Source organism: Rattus rattus, chromosome 9, assembly GCF_011064425.1.
Source record: "Rattus rattus isolate New Zealand chromosome 9, Rrattus_CSIRO_v1, whole genome shotgun sequence".
Classification (NCBI taxonomy): domain Eukaryota; kingdom Metazoa; phylum Chordata; class Mammalia; order Rodentia; family Muridae; genus Rattus; species Rattus rattus.
Window position 1 is genome coordinate 92,947,342 of NC_046162.1, and position 20,996 is coordinate 92,968,337.

Here is a 20,996-nt window from a genome sequence, read left to right on the forward strand (position 1 = left end):
TCTGTCTCTAACCAAGAATGCTCCCAATCCCCTTTTCTGTATACCAGCCATCAGTCTGGCTATCACTTAGGTGCATCTCTTCCTCACATCTTCTTTAGAACTAATCATCTATTCTTGACAGTGCTACTGTCTCACTGATATATCTCTAATCTATCTAACACTCTCATCTGATCTGAATCTCTTATTTAACTTCTCCATGATATATGATGCGGGTGGGTAGACTGAAGGTATGGGCTAGGATAGAGATAGAAAGAGAACATAAAAGAAGGTAGTAGATAGAGGATTTGTGGGGAAATGCAAATAAACCATGTAGACATAAGGAGAGATTGGAATCAAGGATCAAAGAGTTGAGAAGAAATAATGAAAGCATTAGAGAGTCTAGCATGGGCTCCATAGTTTAAAAAGAAGATAGAAAAGAATACAAAAAATAAGTAAGAATGCAAGAAAATGCTGAAGATTGTAGAGAGAAATAAAACTTGTGTCAGAGTTGGATGATTTAGACTTCCCATTCTGTGTGGTCCTGCAATAACCAGTTTCTGGTAGCCCTGAAGCCATAGCAGTGACCCTGCCTCTCTGTTTACTCGCAAAGATCATGGGGGTTTTTTGAATAATTTAGAAGACTCCATACTGCTTATTTTCTTCCAAACTAGAAGTCTCTTCACAATTTAAATTTGTCATTAGCCATTAAATACATTGTGCTGCAAAAGCTAAAATGGTGAAGAATGTCACCACTGCTTCTATAAACCAGAGCCACAATGTGACACAACACACACACACACACACACACACACACACACTCAAAATATCACATATGACATATGTTTGCAGTTACCTTTACTCTTTTACATTATACAGTTCTCTAAATCAGCCTACAAGCCCATTTTTTAAGCTTTCTATTGATTGTGAATTTTCCATCATGCACCCCAATCCCACTCATCTTCCTCTCCTCTTCTATCCTCCTTCTGCACATGCAACCTCCTCTCCAAAAAGAAAGGAAAGATTGAACAGAAACAGTCTTCCCACAGAAGCTGTAATGTGTCCCACAGCATACACTTTTGTCCATACATCTCTACTTCCAAAGGTTCATTGCAATAAGTCATTGCTCTGGCTCAAGGCCTCCAGCTTCTGCTACACTATCAATCCTGGATCCTCACAGGGTCTCTTCCTAGTTATCCTACTGTTGCCTTGTCATGGAGATCCTACAGCTTTGGATCTGTAATACAAAAAATTTTCACATATCCCAACAAATCACAAATGTGGTAAATTCTGGGGTGGGCCAACAGAGACCCCCTAGACCTGAGCCCAAAAGTAGCTGAGTTGCGCAGCTTACCACCTCTCCTGTGCCTGTACTACCAGGGCAAGTTCTCCAGAATTGCTCTGGTTAGCTTACCCAAGCTGAAACCAGTAGGGAATAGGGCCATCTCTCTGAGCTCAACCCCACAGAGTTGGCTCACCAGCACTTCTGGAAACGGGTTGAGCTCTACTGTGCTGCCCAGGTGAGGAACAGGGCCAGATCTCCCAGTGTAGGATGTGCCCCTATATCCAGTGAGAAACAGGGTTAGTTTGCTCACTTTTATGGCCTTAGGACTAGCTCTCCTGCCTGTTGCAGGCCAGAAGGGAGACAGAAGGGAGCTAACTACAAGCCAAACTTATCCATTTTTAAATATTAAAATGTTCCATTTTATATATCAACTATAATTAATGTTACTCACCTTTTCTATATTTTGCTTCCATAATTGTTAATAATTTTGAGATTAATATTTATCTGTGTTTCTTTGCATATACATTTATGTTCCTACAAGTAATGTATGTAAGTATGGGTGCATGTGCATGTGTGCTTAAAAAATGTAAAGGCATATTTAAGCTTTAGTAAGTATTCTGGCATACTAAATTATGGTTACTTATTTCTATTATTAATGATAATAGAAAAGTAGCACCTTTCAATGCATGTTTCTGTATATGGTGTCCTTCCCAAGCAGATAAAATTATATGCCTAAACTTGGACAAGCCATGTGTCTTAAAATCTGATGTACTGCAAAGGATTAAAAGGTGGCTTATGTGAATTCCTGGACAAATACACAGGTAAAATTAGTGATAAAATAACAAACAAAATCCATAAAATGCATTGTAGAATGATGTCTACAAGATGTGGTTTGGAGGTTCAGTCCTTGTTCCCCAGCAACAACAATGACTTAACAACTCATAGGGAGAAATTACTTCTACACATATTTCTGCTTACTCTCAGAAAAACCAGAGGTTTCTAGTGTGGTTCTTTTTTTGTCTGGAGTATGTACAGACACTCCTCCCAAAGTACCCTCAAGTCTCCCATCTCAATGGGTCAGAAGCAGTGAAGGGCTATGGGATGGGTGTCAAGGGGAATCACCACAACCTGTGAGCACTTGACTGAAGACGTTTCTTCAAAGCATGCAGCTTCACCCAAAGTGAGCATGAGGCTCAATACAGTAAAGAAGTTGAAGAGCAACTGAGGCAATTCAAAGATGAGGAACTTCTCTACACTCCACTGCCTAGGTGTCCCATTCCTTGTCACAGAGTCCCAGGATCACCACCACCCCATGTTCTCTTCTCTAATAATGACACTAGGAAGACTAAGCACTAAAATGTGTTGCAAACTTAGATCCTCACAAACCTGTTTGGTTTACAGGCTGTATGTCTCTATAGAGAAATTAATAACCCTCCAAGTGCCCTGGGGGGACTACCGGTTTGCCTTGTGTGCTCCTAGCTGGCCATTCAACATTGGCTGCTATCAGTGTGGTTTTTCTCTGCATTAATTCCTAGAATATCAAGAAGAGCCACCTGATAATGTGCCTTCTTGTCATTGTTTTCTTCACAGCTACTAAATGCCACAACCACCACAGCTCTGTGCATTCTCCTGTCCTGAGGGATCTCTGATGATCCTTACTATTGTAAGGATCTTTTCACTGTGTGTTTGGTGCTACACTTGAAGCAGTTCTCCAGGAAGGAGCATAACATTGTGTTACACAAACTTCCAAACACCGTAATACAGTCATTGCATTTTAAGACATTCATTTGTTTCTGAAAATGGAGTTTAGGGACAGAAACTCCATCTGTAACTACCCCAACAAGCCAGGTTCAGTCATCCAGGCACCAATTAAATATATGAATTGTGGGATGAGCAGGGTAGCATGCAGCTTTAATCTCAGCACCTGGGAGGCAGATAGAGGTGGATTTCTGTGAGTCAGAGGCCAGCCTGGTCTACATATTGAGTTCCAGGACAGCCAGGCTGGCATAAAGAGCACTGTGCTTGCCAATCAGCAGGAAAGAGCTACTGTTGAGCTGCAGAGATTACAAAGGTTTGTGGAGTTTATGGAGCAAAGTATCTAAGAAAATACCCCAAAATAGGAGGACTGACATGACACATAGGTGCTGTTTTGTGAGTAATAAGACAGATGTAGACACATGGACCTTATATGCACCAGAAAGTGTTGAGAAAGCTCGTTTTATGGATTGAGAATTCTCAACAAACAGGGAAGTAAGATCCAAGCCTCTGAAACAGTGCTCAGATGGCTGTCACAGAGAGTTGGAGGGAGGTGGAAAAGTTTTGAGTGGACCCCCATGAACAATTGGAAGGGTCAAATGTAATCAGCTATCAAGAGTTCTAGTCAAACTTTTCATGGTTTCTCCACTTGATAGATGTGAGAGAGGAAAGTAGATAAATGGAATGTTGTCTTGGGGTAACATATTTGGGGAATAGGTCTTAACCATCATTGTTTAAAATGGATATGTAAAGGTGTTGTAACTCGACTGTTTCTGAAATGTAACAAAAATATGACAAACTGTAGATAGTGTGAATTATGAGTGGAAGACTAGGTTTATAGGAAATTAATAACCTGGAGAGGAACTCCTGGTAATTAAACAATGTTACAAAGGATCATCCAAGCTATTTTGCTTCTTCTCGTCTAGATATTTCTTCCATTGTTCCTGTCTCACTTAACATAAGTTGGGCCCCTGGATCCAAGCCCTACTATGAATAAACCTCTTCAACAGGAATGCTTCCTCTGTCCCTTACCTCCCAGAAATATGGTTTCAGCCACCAGATTCATGATTATACTTTCAATTAAATCAGTCTCAAATTTATGTTGTCTTTATTTCAAATACAATTTTTGTTTTAAGGGTGGTGTTTAAAATATCAGAGACTAAAAAGATAAAAGTTCATCATATTGATTTAAAACAGTAGATTGAATATCCACTGTTATTCTACTGATATTGAATTAGTTTGATCCAACTTATTGATCGCGTTAAACAAATACTACAGATACATTTGTCATTTTCTTCTCATGTAAAACCTTCTTTTTTTGCCCTTCACACCCCAGCCAGTAGTCTGCTGTTGATTTTAACTAACACAATTCACATTCTTGCTACATTCCACTATAACTCCTTTCTCTAAAATTCACTCATAAGAAGTGAACAAGCTCTCCTTGTTTATTATTCCTTCTTTCCATGTCTCCTATATGACAGCTGTTTAGGTTTCAGAGTAACTGTGGCTTCACAGAATGAATTTGATAATGCTACTTTCATTTCTATTTTGTGCACTAGTTTGAGGGATGTTGGTATTAGATCTTCTTTGAAGGTCTGGTAGAATTCTGCACCAAAACCATCCTGCCCTGGGCACTTTGTTGTTGTTGTTGTTGGTGGTGGTGGTGGTGGTGGTGGTGGTGGTGGTGGTGGTGGTGGTGGTGGTGGTTGATATATATGACTACTTCTGTTTCTAATTTAGGGATTGTGGAACTGTTTAGATAGTCTACCTGATATTAATTTAACTTAAGGTTTCTGTCAGGAAAATTACCCATTTCACCTAGATTTTCCAGTTTTGTTTACTGTAGGCTTTTGTAGTAAGATCTTATGATTATTTTTAATTTCCTCAGTTTCTGTTGTTATGTCATCTTGCACAGATGATTTTGGACCATAATGATGCTGATTTTGAGGAGGAAGTGAAACAATTGGTTGATATCACAGCCAAGAAACCAGGATGAATATATGATTGCTTTGCATGACTACAATGGAGATGTCAACAGAGACATCAATGTTCTCCTAGAAGGAAATCCAAACATGCATTCCCAGGAGATGGTCGGGAAGATGGAAGGAGTCTCAGGACAGAAAGATGGTGGATACACTGAATCTAATATAGAAGGAAGAGAAAATTGAGACCAGGACAGAGACTATAGTCAGTGACATGGTAGGTCACCAAGATGGAGGAGAGGTACCAGCCGTGGACGAAAGTTTTGGGGCCAAGAAAATGGATTTATTGGATAACACTAAGAGTGGAGGGCCTCTTGGAAGAAGCACAGACGAGGCAGAAGAGACCGTGGCCAAGGCAGATGTAGTTCTGGTAGGTGAGGAGGAAGGTTTACTGCCCAAGGAATGGGAATCTTTAATGCAGCTGACTATGCAGAAGCAGCCAACACTGATGATAACGATGGCAATAGCAGTGGCAATCCATGGAAGACACTGGCCACTTGGAACCAGACATAATTTCACTGGGGTTGAAGTGTCAAATCCCCCCCCCAAATTTGAGACTGCTCCTGGTGCATGGAGGACTGCAACAGAAGAGTGGGGAACTGAAGATGGGAATGAAGATCTTTCTGAGACCAAGATCTTTACTGCCTCTAATGTGTCTTCAGTGCCTCTGCCTATGGAGAATGTGACAATCACTGCTGGTCAGAGAATTGACCTTGCTCTTCTCTTGGGAAAGACACGATTTTCAATGGCGAACGATTCATATAATCTGGATCCATCTCAGTCTCTTTCCCAGCCCCAGTCTCTGGTGTTCAGTAATTTGAAGCAGAATGCCATATCACAGCCTGCTTCAGAGAATACATTTTCTCATCATTGCATGATGAGCATGTGGAGGAAAGGATTTGGTGATGTTGGGGAAGCTAAAGTTGACAGTACAACAGGCTCCCAGTTCTTGGAGCAATTTGAAACTGCACAGGCCCTGGCTCAACTGGCAGCTCAACATTCTCAATCTGGAAGCACCACTACCTCCTCTTGGGATATGGGCTCAACAACACAATCACCATTACTGGTGCAGTATGATTTGAAGAGTGAAAATGATTTGACAGTGCACAATCCTTTTACAAAGCACCAGGTATTCACCTCATCTTGAACCACCTGAAGTGGCTATCTTAACAGCTGCACATCCTCCCTCCTCTTCTTCTCTGCCAAGCAAATCCACCTCTGCTCCACAGATGTCTCCAGGGTCTTCAGACAACCAATCCTCCAGCCCTCAGCTGGCTTAGCAAAAACTGAAACAGCAAAAGTAGAAAAATCTTGACATCTAAGATTTCTGCTCTGGCTGTGGAGATGCCAGGCTCAGCAGTTATCTCAGGGCTAAGACTGCAGTTTGGGGCATTGCAGTTTGAGTCAGAGTCTATCTTTTCTGATTATGAGTCCACCCCCACCACAAGCACCTCTTCAAGCCAGGTTCCTAGTAGCCTGTATACCAGCATGTCCAGTGAGTCTTCATCTGCAGTTTCATCTAATCAGAGTCAGTAGTCTGGTTATGAGAGTGGCCCAATTCAGTCAACAACATATACCTCCAAATAATGATCAGGGCCCTCTATATCACAGCTCCATCTCTTCATCACCCCAAAAGGACCTGACTCATGCTAAGAATGGTTTCAGCTCTGTGCAGGCCACATAGGTACACAATCTGTTGAAGGTGCTACAGGCTCTTCAGTGAAACCTGAATCACCTTCCACTTCTAGTATACCCTCTCTCAACACAACAGAACCTGCGGCTTCCTTAATGATGACAGCCAATCAGTATTCATCCTCCTTAAGTGTCTTGAGCCATAGTGAGAAGATTCCAAATACCACCACCACACAACATAGCAGTGCATTATCTACACAGCAGAATACCCTTTCTTCATCTGCATCTTCTGGGTGTACTTTGACATCAATTCTTTTGCATATAAGTGTGGAGAGTGAGTCAAATCTACATTCTTCCTCCAGCACTTTCTCTACCACATCCAGCACTGTCTCTGCACCTCCCCCACTGGTTAGTATCTCCTCCAGTCTGAATAGTGGCAGTAGTCTTGGCCTTAGCCTGGGCAGCAACTCCACTGTCATGGCCTCAACTCAAAGCTCAATTGCTACAACTTCAGGAAAAGCTCCTCTCAACCTTCCTCCTGGAGTCTCACCATTGTTGCCTAGCCCATATATTATGGCTGTGGGGCTGTTACATGCCTACTTGCCACAAGTATATGATTATGATGATTTACAGATGCTTCAGACAAGATTTCCATTGGATTACTACAGTATCCTGTTTCCCACAACCAACACTCCACTTACTGGGAGGGATGGTAACCTGACCATCAACCCATACTCTGGCAACCTCACCAAGTCATGGGTATTCCTTCTCCCCAGTCCCAGCCACAACCTTGGCCCAACACCAACAGAACCAAATGCAGACGCACCACACCATGCAGTAGACATACCTGAACCCATTACTGCCTCCTGGCTGTAGTTACACCAGCCTGCCCTACTACACCTTGTGGGTCTCAGACCTCCATAGCACCTTTCAATATGGGCCTGCTGTGTCCCCTGTGGCTCTTACCTACCTCTTCCAAGCAGTATGATGTGAATGTCAGTGTGAATGCCTCAGCCACCCCTTTCCAACAGTCGAGTGGATATGGGTCTCATGGATACAACACTGGAAGAAAATGTCCACCCTCTTATAACCATTTCTGGATGGCTGAGAGCTAATTTAGCCCAAGCCTGGAGCCTGTGTTTTATGTGTGTGTGTATAAATTTGCACTGAAGTCTTGTTTCAGAAACCAGACCACTGAGGAGGGCCTGCTGAGCTGAGGCCATGGCCTGAGTGGCTTGAGGAAACGATTTTGTGGATACCTTCTGGTCTTTTGAACTTGCCCTTCCCCATTTCCCTCTCCACCATGTGTCTGACCCTGTCTTACCCATTTTGAGTTCAAGTGGTATAGCACATCCAAAGCATCAATGCACACGCTTGCCCTTGCTTTTGGTTTCTGGAAGGTATATAGTTCCAACTTGTAACAAAATATTTGTAGTCTTCAATAAACTGTGGTATTTCTTTAAAAAGAAGAAGAAGAAGAAGAGTGGACTGAGTGCTTAGGAGAAAGCTGTGGGCTAAGTGGTTTCCATGGAAGATGTAACAGAAAGATAGTGAGACAGTTATCCCAGAAGTACATGATGAAAGTATGTTAGAATTATGAGCCAGACTATAGCTTGGAGATCAGGCTGCAAATTGTCTTAAAGATTTCTATTGCTGTGAAGAAATATCACAATTATAGGAAATCTCTTAAAGGAAATGATTAATTGCGGCTTACTCAGAGGCTTATTCTATTATCTTCATGACAGGAAGAATAGTGGCATGCAGGCAGATATGGTCGTGGAGAGGTAACTGAAAGTTCCATAACTAGTTTTACAAGGATAGATCACAGGTTACTATTACTGGGATTTGGATGTCTTGGGCTTAATTCTGGAATATTGTACATCCTATATAGGCATCAATAGTCATCTCAAATGTCATAACTACTAATCGTATCTAAAGGGGCTTTGCAAGTTACCAAGAAAGAGACGCAATCAATAGTACTCCCTAGATATAAAGCCAATGAAAGCCAACGATAAACAGAAATGAGAAGACACATCCAAGATTGCAATAGTGAAATCTTGGAGGAAACCATCCACTAGGGGAATTGATGTTTAAGGACTATGAAACAAGACTGGTGAAATCATAAACTCTAGAGGAAAGCCTACTATTACCCAATTCCTAAACCCGTAGAATTTCTAACAGCATTTAAAGTTCTTAATTCCATATCCATAAATAAGTTTAGCTTTCACCCTACATCAAAGAAGCTTCCCTGTGTAGCAGACAGAGACCATCACAGAAAGACAACTTACATATCACAGAAATCCACAATTGGTCAAACTGAAGAAAACAACTGACTTTAGGGTGACAATCTCTAGTGACACCTCTACAATACAACTTCAACATTTAAAGCTCAGGGAGCACCAAGAAAGACAATCAGAAAGACTGTAAGATATAGAGGACCAGGATGTTTGTTGTGAGGCAGTCTTCTTTTTTTTCTTTCCTCCATCTTTCTTAACATGGGTATTTCTTATTTACGTTTCGATTGTTATTCCCTTTCCTGGTTTCCAGGCCAATGACTCCCTAACCCCTCCCCCTCCTTTCTATATGGGTGTTCCCCTTCCCATCCTTCCCCCATTACCACCCTCCCCCCAACAATCACGTTCACTGGGGGTTCAGTCTTGGCAGGACCAAGGGCTTCCCCTTCCACTGGTGCTCTTACTAGGCTATTCATTGCTACCTATGTAGTCGGAGCCCAGGGTCAGTCCATGTATAGTCTTTGGGTAGTGGCTTAGTCCCTGGAAGCTCTGATTGGTTGGCATTGTTGTTCATATGGGGTCTCAAGCCCCTTCAAGCTCTTTCAGTCCTTTCTCTGATTCCTTCAATGGGGGTCACATTCTCAGTTCAGTGGTTTGCTGCTGGTATTTGCCTATGTATTTGACATATTCTGGCTGTGTCTCTCAGGAGAGATCTATATCGGGTTCCTGTCAGCCTGCACTTCTTTGCTTCATCCATCTTATCTAGTTTGGTGGCTGTATATGTGTGGGCCATGTGTGGGGCAGGCTCTGAATGGGTGTTCCTTCAGTCTCTGTTCTAAACTTTGCGTCCCTATTCCCTGCCAAGGGTATTCTTGTTTCCCTTTTAAAGAAGGAGTGAAGTGTTCGCATTTTGGTCATCCTTCTTGAGTTTCATGTCTTTTGTGCATCTAGGGTAATTCGAGCATTTGGGCTAATATCCACTTATCAATGAGTGCATACCATGTGTGTTTTTCTGTGATTGGGTTACCTCACTCAGGATGATATTTTCCAGTTCCATCCATTTGCCTATGAATTTCATAAAGTCATTGTTTTTGATAGCTGAGTAGTATTCCATTGTATAGATGTACCACATTTTCTGTATCCATTCCTCTGTTGAAGGGCATCTGGGTTCTTGCCAGCTTCTGGCTATTATAAATAAGGCTGCTATGAACATAGTGGAGCATGTGTCTTTGTTATATGTTGGGGCATCTTTTGGGTATATGCCTAAGAGAGGTATGGCTGGGCCTCAGGTAGTTCAATGAGGCAGTCTTCTATACATGCCATGGAGGTATACTGAAAAACTTTAACAATATGGTTGACTTAACAAGACCTACACAATGAAAACACCAATTGACATCCCAACAGGGCTAAGGAAAATTTCATCAGGCCCTAGCCTTAGACAAAGAGCAACAGGCAATTAATTGCTGCTGTGAGAAGGAGAAAATCAGTGTTCTGCAGGAATGAGACCTAAATGGTTATCCAAATACAGGAGGCCAGGCGTAAACACGTATATACATAAGCAACACTAAACAGGCCTTCTAAGCTGCATTTTTATATATGCATAATGATAATTAAAGAAGAGGTCATGAATATGAGAAAAACTAGGAGGGCACAACTAAAGTTTAAGAAAAAAGAATTTGCAGTGGGAATAGCGTAAATACAGGACTCATGTATGAAAGTCTCCAAAAATAAATATTAAACAAGATAAACATAAAAAAACAGGGCTGCACACAAAAGTACATCTGAATGTCCACTGTGTGGCCAGTGGGTCTCACAGGAGAAAATAGAGTAGGAGCCTAAAGTATAGATTATGAGACTTAGATATTCCTTAAAATGTTACAAATGCATATTTAAACTCTAGTGCTCTGATTCCTGGATGACTATAAGAATGTTTTCGAATCACTTTGAAATTCAATTTATTAATCTGTAAAACATGAGAAATATAGGTACATGAGAGGATCATTGAAAGGACTGATCGGAATTCAATCACCCCAATGTAAATCCTTGGTAAACAAATACAACTAATATGATAAAAGCTGTTTGTTGTTACTGTTACTGTTACTAAAAGTACTAGTAATTCCCTGCAAGGATCTGTGGGTATCTTTGAATATAATCCACACAGAAAACTTAAAAAAGGATACTATGTACATTCGTAGATTAAAAATAAAAGCTGAGGCCCAAAGAAAATAAACAGTTGCTAAGAAAGGAAAACAAGTCTCTCCATCTCATAGTCAGGCATTACCCCTGGGGTTTGAATAGATAATCAGTTGACTGACAGAGATAAAGAGTATGAAGGTTGAACTACACAGCTGCTCCAGTTCTTTCTTTCATCATCTCTACTGCTAAGGCTACCAACCTCAAGGGGAATGGCCCAAAACACACAATAGGGAGCAATATTGCCCCCCTCCTATCCCTGTTTTACCAAGCAGAGTGCTTCCATGGCCTCTCCTAGGATCATTTTACTAATCTCAAGACACAGTCCCTCTGGTACTCCCTAACAAGGTTCAAGGTAGAAACACATTTTATCCTTGAGGATTTACTATGGTTACAATGGGGCTCTTCTGATTTGCTTTCTTTCTTGGGTTTCTCCTTCACTCCCAGACACAAAGCAGCTTCTCTCCTCAACCACAAGCTTAGAAGTCAGCCTGGCTCAGTCCTCGAATCCTCTTTATGGCAGGCATACAAAGGAGTTATATTCTCAGCCTCAAGATCCTGTTCAGACCTAACTCCATCTATAGTCCCCTGTGTAACTTTGAGACAGCAAACAGCCCTTTATACCACTGAGCTCGTGTCCTCTCTCCTCTGTGTGCCTGTAGACACTATGAGGGTAAGAACAAAGACATAGGAAAAAATATGAATCCCTACTGTGATGTGAAGTTCCACTTGCCTCACCATGGTGGTGTTTATTAGAGCTTGTGTCTGTGACATGAACGTGTCAGTTCCCAGATCTCCCCTCATTCCTTGGAACTAATTTTGAGGTCCCAAGAGGCTGATGTTATGATGAAAAATCCTCAGTACAGCGATGCTTCAGCTTGCTTGCATTGTTTACCTCTATACATACATATAGCACCTTATTGCTATCACTAAAGCTGAATGAGTTTGTGTGTTCTTTGCTCCCTCACATCACTTCTACAAAACCACACTGGTTCCTGTGCCATCACCAGGTGAGTATACATGACCTTTCCTCTGACCTTTAGTCACCAGATGGTGCTTCAGCTGTTTCTCTGACTTTCTTGGTCTTACAGATATGTTGATCAGTATGTCAAAAGCAAAATAAGAGACTTGCGTGCAGATGGTAAGTCTTTCCCAAGTGAGGACAATCAGGTTCAGCATCAGCAATGGTCCTTGCCCCTGATGGTCCTCTCAAGATCCCATCAACCACAGACATCTTGGAAGGTACAGGTAGGTGGCTTTACACATGACTATTCTCTTGTTGGTTAAGATCAAGGTAATAGTTCTCATTCTGTGTCATGGTATGACTTTTATGAGAAATCATTACTATGATTGTAAAATAATTTGTAGAGTTTATGTTGAAAAGTATTTGTAAGCATGTGTGTTTATAGAGCTTTGTGCTCTACCTAGACTGATACCAACTACATGGAAGCCTGTGTTTTTTCACTCAATGTGCACCACACTGGCTCAAGACTCTTCCCAATTCCTAATAGCCCCATAAAAATTACCTTGATAATTCTTGCTAACCACCTATGCATGGCTTGGGATTTGGGGTTTTGGTTTTGTTGTTTATTTCTATTTTTATTTAGAATTTGAATTCGTCAATAAATTCAGCCATCCATTTGTTTGTGAAGTGGTACATGGATACAGTGACTCCATTAATATAGATCCCAATAATTCTGCCATTCTTCTCAGTTCTCATCCTTCTGGGAAAATCAGAAAATATTGCTATGCCATGGTAGACAAAACTGAGGTATTTTTGTTTAGAATTAAGAATGTATTTCAATGGTGAATTGTGTGTACTTGACAATTGACCTGTTACAAGTTACAAACATAGTGACAGTCAAGCACTACCAGTCCTTTAACTGCTGTACTCAAACAAAATCACTGCACACTTTTTAAATTGTTTCTTCTAGTTTTGAGATTATTATATAGTTATATCATATGGATGGAAGATAGGGAAGGGAGGAGTAACATAAATTCCAATTTTAAGTGTTCAAATACTGTGTTATAAATTTCCCCATCTCACTGAGAGCTTCTGTTGTTTTCCCCTTTGCATGCTTCTTTAAAGGAACTCATGCAGTCAAAACATACATCCAATGGAACCACTGTAACTGAGTTCATTCTGCTGGGATTGGTGGAGACACCACAGCTGTGGCCAGTTGTCTTCATACTCTTCCTCTTGGCTTATATGATAACAGTTGGGGGCAACCTCAGCATCCTGGCAGCTGTCTTGGTGGAAGCCAAACTGCACACGCCCATGTACTTCTTCCTGGGGAATCTGTCAGTGATGGATGTGGGGTGCATCAGTGTCACTATTCCCTCCATGTTGGTTCGGCTCTTGGCCCACAAGCTTACAGTTCCATATGGAGACTGCCTCACACAACTCTTCTTTTTCCATCTGCTGGCTGGGGTTGACTGCTTCCTATTGACAGCCATGGCTTATGACCGCTTCCTGGCCATCTGTCAGCCCCTTACCTATAGCACCCGAATGAACCATTCAGTCCAGAGGATTTTGGTGGCTTCATCCTGGGTTTGTTCCTTCGGCAATGCACTGACCCACACTGTGGCCATAACCACACTTCACTTCTGTGGCCCCAATGTGATTGATAACTTCTACTGTGACCTTCCCCAGCTCTTTTGGCTGTCCTGCTCCAGCACCCAAGTTAATGAGATGCTGCTCTTTGCATTGAGTTTCTTAATGGCAGGAGCCCCCATGGCACTCATTTTCACCTCCTATATCCACGTGGCAGCTGCTGTTCTGCGAATTCGCTCTGCTGAAGGCAGGAAGAAAGCCTTCTCTACATGCAGCTCTCACCTCACTGTGGTGGCCATATTCTATGGCACAGGCATGTTTAACTATATGAGACTTGGCTCCATCAAACTTTCAGATAAGGATAAAGCTATTGGCATTTTCAACACTGTCATCAACCCTATGCTGAACCCACTCATCTACAGCCTCAGGAATCCTGATGTTCAGGCTGCGCTCTGGAAGGTACTCACAGGCAGGCGACCAGCAGCTTGAAGATGTCTCAAGGCCCCTTCCACATATTTAACTTAAAACTACAGCTGAATATAGAGGTTTCCTGTATTCAAATGCTAGAGTAATTTTTCAGAACCCTTTCATTTCACAGCTTAATTTAAGGGACGATAATTAACGTTGCCCAAAGAGATCATATCTGTGTATTGATGATGGTGTGTACATAGGTCCTCCTAGGTCTCCCCTTTGATAGGTTCTATCTTCAGTTAATGTATTTTCCCTTTAGCTGGAGTTCCCTGAGTATCCCAGAAAACATTCCCCCGGGCAGTCTTATTTCTTCCTCAAGTTTGGAGAAAGTTCGTCTGTGTATGCAACCTATCTCTTGAGGAGAAATGGCTCATTCCTCCTATAAAACTATATGTGATTCAGAGGGAATGAGACAAATCTTGCTCTCTGGTTTCATATTCCCTAGTAACTGCTATCTGGGTGCAGCTCACAGACCTGACTCTCTACATGCCAAAATTCCACTCACATGAGAGAGATTATGACAGAAAAAGAGCTTCCCTCAATTATCATCCTCACATTTCTAAATTTTTGAAAGATAAAGATTTATAATCTAAAACCTAAAAACTTTAAATTCCACACCACTCAATATTAACTTCCTCTGTAAATTCTCACTCTTCACCTCTAGTCCCCAAATCTGTGAATTTTAGTGTCAATGCAGATCACACTCTGATGGCTCATCTTGTCAGTGAAACAGTGTAGCTCTAGTCTAGAGTGTTCTTAATCCTATATTTGGGCCACCAATCTAGTCATCACTTAAGTGCATCTTCCTTCTCACACATTTTTTAGGACTAATCACCTATTCTTGACAGTGCCACTGTCTCATTGATACATCTCCAAGTCATTTATCTAACACTATCATTTGCTCTAAACCTCTGAATTAACTTCTCCATGATATAAGATGTGACTGGGTAGACTGGAACTGTGGGTTAAGATAGAGATGGAAAAAGGATAAAAAGAAGGCAATAGGTAAAGGATTTGTGGGGAAGTGCAAATAAACCAGGTTGACATAAGGAGATGTTGGAATTGAGGATCAAGGGATTGAGAAGAAATAAGAAAAGCACTAGAGAGATTGACATGGTCTCCATAGATTCAAAAGTAGAAAGAAACAAATACAAAAGTAGGTAAGAATGCAAGGGAATGCTGAAAGATTTTAGAGAAATAAAACTTATATCAGAGATGGATGGTTTGGACTTCCCATTCTGTGTGGTCCTACAATAACCAGTTTCTGGCAACCCTAAGCCATTGCCTTTCTGTTTACTCACAAAGATCATGGGGGGGGGAGTCTTGAATAATTTGGAAGCTTCCTTTTCCTTTAAAATTTATGTCCTGCTTATTTTCTTCCAAACTAGGAATCTCTTCACAATTTGAATTTGTCATTAGCCATTAAATACATTGTGTTGTAAAACCTAAAATGGTGAAGAATGGCACCATTGACTTTCTAAACCAGAGCCACAATGTGACACATAAGCATGCACACACATTCAAAACACCACATAGGTGTACTTTCCCCTTTTACATTATACAGTTCTCTAAATCCACCTGAGAGCCTGTCTTTTTTATCTTTCTATTGATTCTTTGTGAATTTTACATCATGCACCCCAATCCCACTCATCTTCCTGTCCCTTTCTATCCTCCTTCTGCACATGCAACCTCCTTTCCCAAAAGAAAGGAAAGATTAAATAGAAACAGTCTTGGCACAGAAGCTGTAATGTGTCCCACAGCATACACTTTTGTCCATACAACTTTACTTGCAAAGGTTCATTGCAGTAAGTCATGCTTCTGATTCAAGGCCTCCAGCTTCTGCTGAACTATCAATACTGAATCCTCACAGGGGCTCTTCCTGGTTATCCTATTGTTGCCCTGTCATTGAGATCCTGCAGCTTTTGGTCTGTAATACAAAAGGATTTTCACATGTTCTAGCAAACCACAGATGTGGTAAATAGTGAAGTGGACCAACACAGAGACCTAGGCCTGGGAGGTAGCTGAGAGGCAGCCCACAAGATCTCTTGTGCCTGCACTACCTGAGCAAGTTCTCTAGCATTGCTCTGGTTAGCTTACCCAATGCTGAAACCTGTAAGGAACAGGACCAGCTCTCTGAGCTCTACCACGTGGAGCTGACTCACCTGCACTTCTGCCAGTGGGTTCGTCAATACTGTGTTGCCCAAGTGAGGGCCAGATCTCACAGTGTAGGATGTGTCCCTATATCCAGTGAGGGACAGGGTCAGCTCTCCCACTCTTATGACACAAGGACTAGCTCTCCTGCCTGCTGCAGGCTGGGAGGGGAGGCAAAAGGGAGCTACAAGCCTATCTTATCCATTTTAAAATCTACAAAAATTCCATTTTATATATTAACTATAATCAACTTCACCAATTTTTATACTTTTTGTTAGTGTAATTGTTAACAATTCTGAGATTAATATTTCTATGCATATGCAAATTAACTCCACTGGTTATGTTGCTGTAAGTAATGTATAAGTATGGGTGCATGTGCATTTGTGCTTAAAAGTTGTAAAGGCATATTTAAGCTTTCATAAGTATTCTGGCTTTCTTTTTGCAAAATAATATGTGCAGCATTTTGCATCTTGATTGGCAGTGTGAAAGAATGCTTATTCCATACACCTTTGATATCACTGGGTATTATAAATGTGTCTTTTGTCTTTAACAATTAAATGTAACATTGTGTTGTTTTCTTATTTGAATTCTTTTATAAATGTAGTTACCTCTAAATGGATAGATAGATAGATAGATAGATAGATAGATAGATAGATAGATATTCATATATATGTTATTTTACTTTCTATGCTGGTATAAGTGAAGAGACAAAAAGTAGCAGGACAGGTTCCATCTTGTCTTCTAATCTCTATTTTAAGCAGCTGTCCTTGGAGAAACCTTGGGAAAAGCTGCTATTACCTATCCTTGAGGAAGCATAAAACTGCTGTCCTTGAAGTGCTAAGCCCGGACCCTTGAGCTCTGGAAAAGAGACCACCTAGCATTCCCAGCAGTCAAAAATAGACATAACACCTGTGGCCAGCTTGCAACAACAGAAACAACTGGTCACTGATAACTGAATGAGTTATTCATTCCTAGGTCAAAGACACTCCCTTTTCAGATATGTGGTCTCTCCTAATTGTCTGAACAAATGCTGTCAGTTTGAAGGTTAACATCCCTTTACCCAGTTACCCAATCATATAATCCCAAGGTTTGAAAACTCAGATTGCAAATTGTCCCTATATAAACCCTAAGCCCCTAGACCCTAATTTTCTAACCTGTGGCCTGTTGTACAGGGAGGGTTTTGACTCAAGTTGGAACTCAAATAAAGACTCTCATGTGCTTGCACTGGAGTTGTGGTCCCTGGTGGTCTCTTGGAGGTCTCGCAAACTAGGCATAACATAAATTAGGATGTAGTAAAGAAACCACCAAACTGACTGCTTCATGGTTACAGAGAAGGTTTTTTTTTTAATTCTTTTTTTTGGAGCTGGGGACTGAACCCAGGGTCTTGTGCTTCCTAGGCAAGCGCTCTACCACTGAGCTAAATTCCCACCCTACAGAGAAGGTTTTTATTGTAGATAAGAGAGAACAGTCAGTGGAAGAGCTTGAAGGAGCTCGAGACCCCATATGAACAACAATGTCAACCAACCAGAGCTTCCAGGGACTAAGCCACTACCCTGTCGCGCCCACCTCATCCAGCAAGGAAGACGCAACACCGTTGGATACTTGTCAACAGCCTTTATTGCAGGACACCTTCATTGCTGATACGGGGGACCCAAGCAGCAAGAGCACTCGCCTCATATAGACAGCAGGCTGAGGCTATGCTAATTGTCCTTTTGGGATTGGCGGAGCATGAATTAACTCATTAGCATATTACCGGCCAACTGATGCCAGGTGCAAAGCCTGCCCATGCGCAGTACCGTTGTTTACCACAGGAGGGCGCCCTACATCTCCCCCTTTTTTGTTTTACTAGAACGAGACTGGTCTAGGCCTCTTCAGTTACATCCATCTGCTGTGGCTCGTGTCTTAGGTCATTCTGCTATGTCACAGCCTTATCCGTCATAGGGTAACCCTATCGCCACCGGGCCCCGTGTCTTAGATTGGACTGTGCATGAGGAAAGTTGCTCGTCTCTGGATACCGCAGTACCGTGTGACAATAACTGTTAAATGGCCTAGGGCGAACTCCACAAAAGAGGCCAGCAAAAAAATGAATTAGTGGGGAAGTCATGATCACCCTATTGCGTGCAATGAGGAAACCTCAGCGATGTGCAAGGGCTGATCAAAGAATCATTGAGTCTCTCTCATCCCAGTGCAATGGATCCACAGATCCATGGGGTGCAAGAGCAGAGAACTCAGATGCCGACCAATTCTTGAGCATAGATAACCAAATTTCAGGGGAGGCCCCTTGTTCAATGGCCACACGTGCTTGAGTGATAACGACCTTGTCACATTTTTGTTGAGATCTGAGTTTGCAAACCAACCATAGCATGAACACTAATCCACAGCATAGGGCTGCACCAAACAGAGCCACTCCCGATAAGTAGTGGGCACCTCATCTGGTTCTCCTCAGCTGCTACCACCAAGGGCCATAGTCAAGCAGCTCCTATAATAAAATTTAGAATTCCCAATTGTTAGCAACTACTCCAGAAAGTTCACCCACTGTGCTTGCCTAACAATAGATTGGGGGGAGGGTAACTCCAGACACTGTAGACACAATGGCTATAGCAGTAAAATGGCTGCTACAATAGCAATAAAGTAACAAGGTCTTTCCCAGGACAGTTCAGGATCAGCCATTCTTTTCTGGAACAACCAGCAGGCAATGGAACCATGTCTGAGATCTGCATAACCAGGGCAGAGTTCCCCAGTACAGCAGCTTCACGCAGGTGGCATTCCTGTGAAGCTACAGACTGCAAGATGACAACACCAGTTAAGGCAGCAAGAGTCGCCAGGAAAATGAGCAGTAATGGCTGGAGTCCAGTCCTCTCCAGCAAGCAGCAGTGCACAGAGGGTCTGAGCGTAGGCCACAGTGGGGTGGGACACACGCAGCGGTAACACTGACTGCAGCAACGCCAAAATCTCTGTGATGACAAAAGATGAGGGGGAATCTTCCATCCTCCTCCCAGGGCACAGGAATGACTCCAGGGACCCGAACCACGAGAGCCGAATCTCCATGCTCCCAGGATCAGCAAGTCTCAGCAACCACCTCTGGCAGCCGGCACACTCTTGTAGCATCCTGTAGAAAAAACACAAACATTCCCTCTTCCCCATATAAAATACCTGGACAGGATCATGCCAATATGTGGATCTTTCTATTTCACCTAGGCAGATGTATGCCTAGTTGTAGGGAGCCATAAACTTTGGCATCCAAATTTTAAAATTTAAAAAAAGGAGTATTATTTAGCATACAGGGATAACTCCCCCTTTTTATTTATTAAGATATAAACTGTCTAGTATCATTGTCCTCCCTCGTTAAGGGGTCCAGGCAATCCAGTTTGAGTTCTTAAATGTCCTATAAAGGAACAGTACTTAGTGTTCTTAACCACTAATCCATCTCTCTAGCACCTCACAAACTTTATTTACCTAAACATAAGCATTAATTAGAAATGTCAAATCTTGTAAATATTGTCTAATTTCAGTCTTACTAGAAATCCCTGAGCTGGCAGGGTGAGGCTGGGTGTGAAAGTAAGCAAATGGAGTCTTCCTCTTTTCATATCAACTCCATTACCATTTTCAAAGAGCTGGGTCTATGGTTTTGTTTAGTTGTCTGAGCCAGAGCACTGAAAGGACAGTGAGTTGTCAGATAATTCACACTGAAATCATCACTCACTGATTTCATGTAAAAAACTTGTCTCTAATAAGCGCATTTCCTATGGGTTGCATGCACAAATATACAGGAAGTACAAAAGCATGCAAAGAGTAAAATTATCAATTTTGCCTGAAAATTTTGTATATGTAATAGGCCAAATATCAGTATTTTGTAATAACCAATTAACTGTTTACCAGGTTTTTTTTAAAAAAATACTTCTATGACTCTAGTCTACAACTCTGTATTAACACAACTGAAGCTTTATTTCCAATGAGGATAACAAACAAAGACCTAAGTCCTCTGGTAAGGTGAGGTACTTAGCCAATTAACATATCCTTAGAAGTTTAAAATTAGTTTCAAATATTCTTTTCTGGAGTAGTGTAACAGCTACTCCCCAAATATTAAAGCTTATTTTGAGAATTGTAGGCTAGAGTCATGGAAGTATTTCAAAAAGAAACCTGGTAAAACATATCTTATTCCAAACAACAGTTAATTGGTTATTACAAAATACTGATATTTGGCCTGTTACATATACAAATTTTTCAGGCAAAATTGATAATTTTACTCTTTGCATGCTTTTGTACTTCCTGTATATTTGTGCATGCAACCCATAGGAAATGCGCTTATTAGAGACAAGTTCTTTTTTTCTTTCGAGACTTTTTCTCCCTCTGATATACTTTCTTGTTGCTCTGCAAGGACCCTCTGACCTGTTCTAATGGCTTCCTCACTTTGTTTATCCTCCAAGCAGGCAGGGACCATTCGCCAAAGAGGTTTTGGTCCGGGCTTAAGCTTGCCGTCTGTGGCTTCTCTATCCCACACAAAGAAGAAAAGAAACAAAATTACAAGTCCTACCCACAAAGGATCAATTGGAAACAACATTGCAGTAGTTCCCAAACCTTTTCGCCTCTATACCAAGGCTTTCAACTTCACAAAACTCTCGGCCTCTATACCAAGGCTTTCAACTTCACTAACCTCTCAGCCTCTATACCAAGGCTTTCAACTTCACTAACCTCTCGGCCTCTATACCAAGGCTTTCAACTTCACTACCTCTTAGCCTCTATACCAAGGCTTTCAACTTCTC

The 20,996-nt window shown here is 41.7% G+C and overlaps 1 protein-coding gene and 1 pseudogene across 1 annotated transcript; both read left to right on the plus strand.

Annotated features, from left to right (window-relative positions):
- Positions 1–2,447: 2,447 nt before the first annotated feature.
- Positions 2,448–7,745, plus strand: LOC116910392 (annotated as a pseudogene).
- A 5,398-nt stretch (positions 7,746–13,143) lies between these two features.
- Positions 13,144–14,100, plus strand: LOC116908993 (olfactory receptor 3A1-like). Its single transcript, XM_032912462.1, has one exon. It carries the CDS (start codon positions 13,153–13,155, stop codon positions 14,098–14,100), a length of 948 nt encoding a protein of 315 aa, XP_032768353.1. The 5' UTR covers positions 13,144–13,152.
- The last annotated feature ends 6,896 nt before the right edge of the window (positions 14,101–20,996 follow it).

Coding starts and splice junctions, on each gene's coding strand:
- LOC116908993 (XM_032912462.1), top strand. CDS start 13,153: ATGCAGTCAAAACATACATCCAATGGAACCACTGTAACTGAGTTCATT.